This window comes from Sorghum bicolor, chromosome 7 (genome assembly GCF_000003195.3).
Source record: "Sorghum bicolor cultivar BTx623 chromosome 7, Sorghum_bicolor_NCBIv3, whole genome shotgun sequence".
Lineage (NCBI taxonomy): Eukaryota > Viridiplantae > Streptophyta > Magnoliopsida > Poales > Poaceae > Sorghum > Sorghum bicolor.
The window spans coordinates 60,969,441-60,973,554 of record NC_012876.2 but is presented as its reverse complement, the minus strand read 5'-3'; the positions used below and the strand labels follow the sequence as shown (position 1 = coordinate 60,973,554).

The 4,114-nt window shown below is 59.1% G+C and overlaps 1 protein-coding gene across 1 annotated transcript; it reads left to right on the top strand.

The window, feature by feature from the left end:
• LOC8057841 (cation/H(+) antiporter 15) lies at positions 240-3,301 on the top strand. The gene is made up of 3 exons (XM_002445682.2): positions 240-615; positions 729-1,742; positions 1,861-3,301. Exons 1-3 carry the CDS (start codon positions 433-435, stop codon positions 3,115-3,117), a joined length of 2,454 nt encoding a protein of 817 aa, XP_002445727.1. The 5' UTR covers positions 240-432; the 3' UTR covers positions 3,118-3,301.

Below are 4,114 nucleotides of genomic sequence, written 5' to 3'. Positions count from 1 at the left end.
CCTAGTTACTCTGTAATTGGACAATGTTTGTCAAATAAAAACGAAATGCTACAGTAGCCAAAAACAAGGCCTTAGGTGACCCGGACGTACGCAACCAGCTCGCGTGGGTGGTGCCTATTCGGCGATCCAAGAGCGTCTTCCGGGCCACGTCCACGAAAGTCATGGCCGTCCGTCCACTCCAATATGGACGCAAATGCCCAGAACCAAGCTACCGCATGCAAGATCGCTGCATGCTCGCTCGCCGCAGTACGCCCCCCGGAGTTGAATCCGTTCAGACGACTGCCTGCCTGCCTGAGGAGACGAGCGAGCCTGCTTGCCGATCGCCGTACATACTGGCGGAGAAGTCCCGTCCCGGCCCCGAGCTAGCTGCGCCGGTATCTAGCACTCGATCGGGGCCCTCAGCGGCGGCGGCGACTGCCGGGGCTGCACACAATGGCTAGATCGTTCAACATTTGCCCGCAGATCGACCCCTTGGTGACCACGCGCGTCCCCGGCGTCGCCCTCGACATGCTGTTCCTCGTCATCATCCAAGCGCTCGCCGTCATCCTCCTCGCCAAGTTCATCCACCTCTTCCTCCGCCGCTACAACCAGCCCAGCGTAGTCTCTCAGATCCTCGTACGTACACGCGTGTCTCCACAAAGAGTGTGTCGATCTGCTGCGCGGTTAACTAGCTTCCTGGATGCTCCATCTGAAACCGCTGCCATGGCCGCGCGCGATCTGTGTTTCAGGCCGGCATCGCCGTGGGCGGCATGGGCCTGCGCAACGCCATCCTGCACGTGGACGTGGACGACGTCGAGGACATGTACGGCGGCTACATCTCCGCCGCGCGCGTGGTGTACATGTTCCTCGTCGGCCTCGACCTGGACCTCGCCGCGCTGCGGAGCGCCACGCGCCGGTGCGTCGCCCTGGCCTACGCGACCGTGGCCGCCAGCCTGCTCGTGGCCGCCTTCGTGTCCACGGGGATGTACGGCAGCATGATGCACTCCCCGGTGAAGACGCCCGAGCTGCTCGCCGCCACGCTCATGCTCGCGATCACCAACACCTCGTCCATCACCGTGGCGCGCGTCGCCGGCGAGCTCAACCTCACGGTGTCGGAGAACGGGCGGCTCATTGTCGCCGCGGCCATCATCACCAACCTCATCTGCGTCGTCGGCGACGCCGTCCTGTCGTCCACGGCGCTGGCCAAGGAGAAGAGCCAGGACCTGTACCACACCTCGCCCCAGATCAAGAAGGGCTTCCTGGCGCTCGCCGTGGCTGGCGTCGCCGTGTGGCAGGTGCGGCCCCTCGTGACGCGCATCAACCAGCGGAACGTCGGGCAGCACCACGTCAGGACCCGCCACCTGGTGTCCATACTCCTGGGCGTCTGGTTCATCAGCAACATCCAGCAGCTGCTGGGGTTCGACGGGATGCCGACGACCCTCGCGCTGGGGATGGCGTTCCCGAGGGAAGGCCCCGCCGCGCGGTCCGTCGCCGACGCGCTTGTGCCCCCCGTCAACGGCTTTCTCCTGCCCTTCTACTTCGCCACCATTGGGATGAGGCTCGACTACAACTCCATGTCCGGCGCCATCATCGTGCCCGGCCTGCTCCTGACGCTGCTCGGCCTGGTGGCCAAGGCCATCGGCGCCGCGGCCGCCTCCTCGTACCTCGACATCCCAATCTCCGACGCGCTCCGCTACAGCCTCCTGCTCAACGTCAAGGGTCACGTCGACACCATGAACATGAAGTTCGCCAAATCAGAAGGGGTTGGAAGCTAAGCTACTCCTAGTATAATCATGCTTGCATTGCATTGCTTCCCCCCACGGTTATATTATCTATCTAATCGTGGTGGTACGGTGGTGGTGGACCGGCCGATATATGCAGGTGTGGGCGGAGCAGGCGCTGTACGCGATGATCATCGGCAACATGATCAGCACCATCATCGCCGGGCCGGCCGCCGCCGCGGTTCTGCGCAGGGAAAAGGAGGAGTACAGGACCAGGCACCAGGCCATGGAATCGTTGGGCGCACAGCAGGAGCTGCGCATGCTCGTCTGCGCCCACAGCGCGCACGCCGCGCCCGGCGTCCTCAGCCTGGTGGAGCTCCTGGTGATCACGCCCCAGGAGCAACCCGCCGTCCCAGTCCTCCATTTCTTCGAGGCTCCCCCCGACCGATCCGCCCGGACGCCGTACCACCAGCAGTCGCGGGCCGACGAAGCCGCCGAGAGGAAAGGCGGGCCCGATCCCGTGAGGCAGATGAACATGGTGGTCGACGTGTTCTCCAAGACGACGGGCATCTTCTTCCGCCAGATCGACGTGGTGAGCCTCGGCGCGTCCCGGGACGCGGCCGTCGTCTGCCGCGGCGCGGAGGAAGCGCATGCCGGCCTGCTCCTCCTCCACTGCTACAAGGAGCAGCGGTTCGACGGCAAGATGGCGTGCCGCCTCGAGGAGCGGTGGAAGCTGAACCACGACGTGCTGGAGCGGGCGCCCTGCACCGTGGGCCTCCTCGTGGACCGCCCGTACCGGTGCAGCGGCACCAGCTTCCGGACGCCCATCGGCATCGCCCCGGAGACCGGGAGGACGCTCGTGCACCCGTGCAGCGACCGGACGGTGACGCACGTGATCGCCGCCGTGTTCCTGGGCGGTCCCGACGACCGCGAGGCGGTGTCGTTCGCGTGCCGGCTCGCGGAGCACCCGGCCATCGGGCTGACGGTGTTCCGGTTCGTGAAGCGCAGCACGTACGACACCGTGACGTCCTGCGCCTCCCGCGCCGCCGCGGCGGCGGCGGACGACGAGCTGGACGTGCCGTTCCAGGAGGGCGACGTGGACGAGCGGTTCCTGTGGCGGTTCTACGAGAACTACGCGTCGCGGGAGCTGGCCATGTACGTGGAGAAGGTGGTGGAGAGCCCCGCGGACGTGGTGGAGACGCTGGAAGGGATGGCCGGGATGTTCTCGCTGGTGGTGCTGGGGAGGGGCGGGCGGCAGCCGGTGGAGCTGATGGCCGGGCTGGAGCGGTGGTCGGAGGCCGGCAGCGAGATAGGGCCCGTGGGAGAGATCCTGGCGTCCAACGAGTCGCTGGAGATGGGCTCCGTGCTCGTCATGCAGCAGCACACGGTGGCGATCTCGCCGCCGCCGTGCCAATGAATTGAAGTCAGATTTCACAGGACAGCAGCAGAACAGCTTGTGTATACTTAGATTTCTGGAGTAGGAAAAAAAAAGGATTTTCTTTGGATGCCCTTTCTCTTCAGTTTCAGAGTAGTGGATATCTTACAGAATTGGACTTTCTGTATTGTGGACGTTTAATTTGTATGAAAACAGTTTTCCTTCAGGGCTTGAAACTGAACGGTTGATCTGACAAATAGATATCCGAATCATATTCTGAACTCCAATAGCACAGCATATATTTCAGTAGTCATATTCGGAAAATGTGTAAATACATTCGGAATTGTCTCCAACCCTGACAATCAGAAATGAATCATACAAGCCGACTGATCCATCTGAAAACTCTGAAGCAGATTTTGGAAACAATAGCGCCACAAACTGCACTAGCCTGCTCCCTACACACTGAACCTGACCGAGTATCTGATATCAGTTGGTGTTGAATTGAAAAGAACCTCTGCATCAAAAGCATCAACGAAACTGAAATTGACAGTTGATTGTTTAGTTGATGAACTGCTAGTTCACTTTCAGAAAACCGATTAAGATCAAACTGGAGACGCTATCAAAGTTCCCATACTTTTGGCCCACATGTAAGGGCCCAAGTCGGCACACAAACTGAATTGTCTCCAGTGTGATTTGAGGTTTCTCTCAGTTTCCTACATTTATATTCCCACCCAGCAACTGAGTTATAAGTTGAATTGTGATTGAATCTGTACCCAATTTTATACTGAAGAGGATCCATTTTTACGTTACATGTTATGCTCCAAATCTTACACTATTGTATCACATCATTATCATTAAACATTAAACAGATGAGACAATAATATGATGGCAGATTCTAGAAAACACAACTGGAGCCCTGCTCCCTAAACACTGAACCTGACAAGCATCAACCAAGTTTTTCAATTCAATTCAACTGGGAAAAATCACAACAAAAACGAAATAAGAAATCACAATTGATTATTTAGTTGATTAACCAACT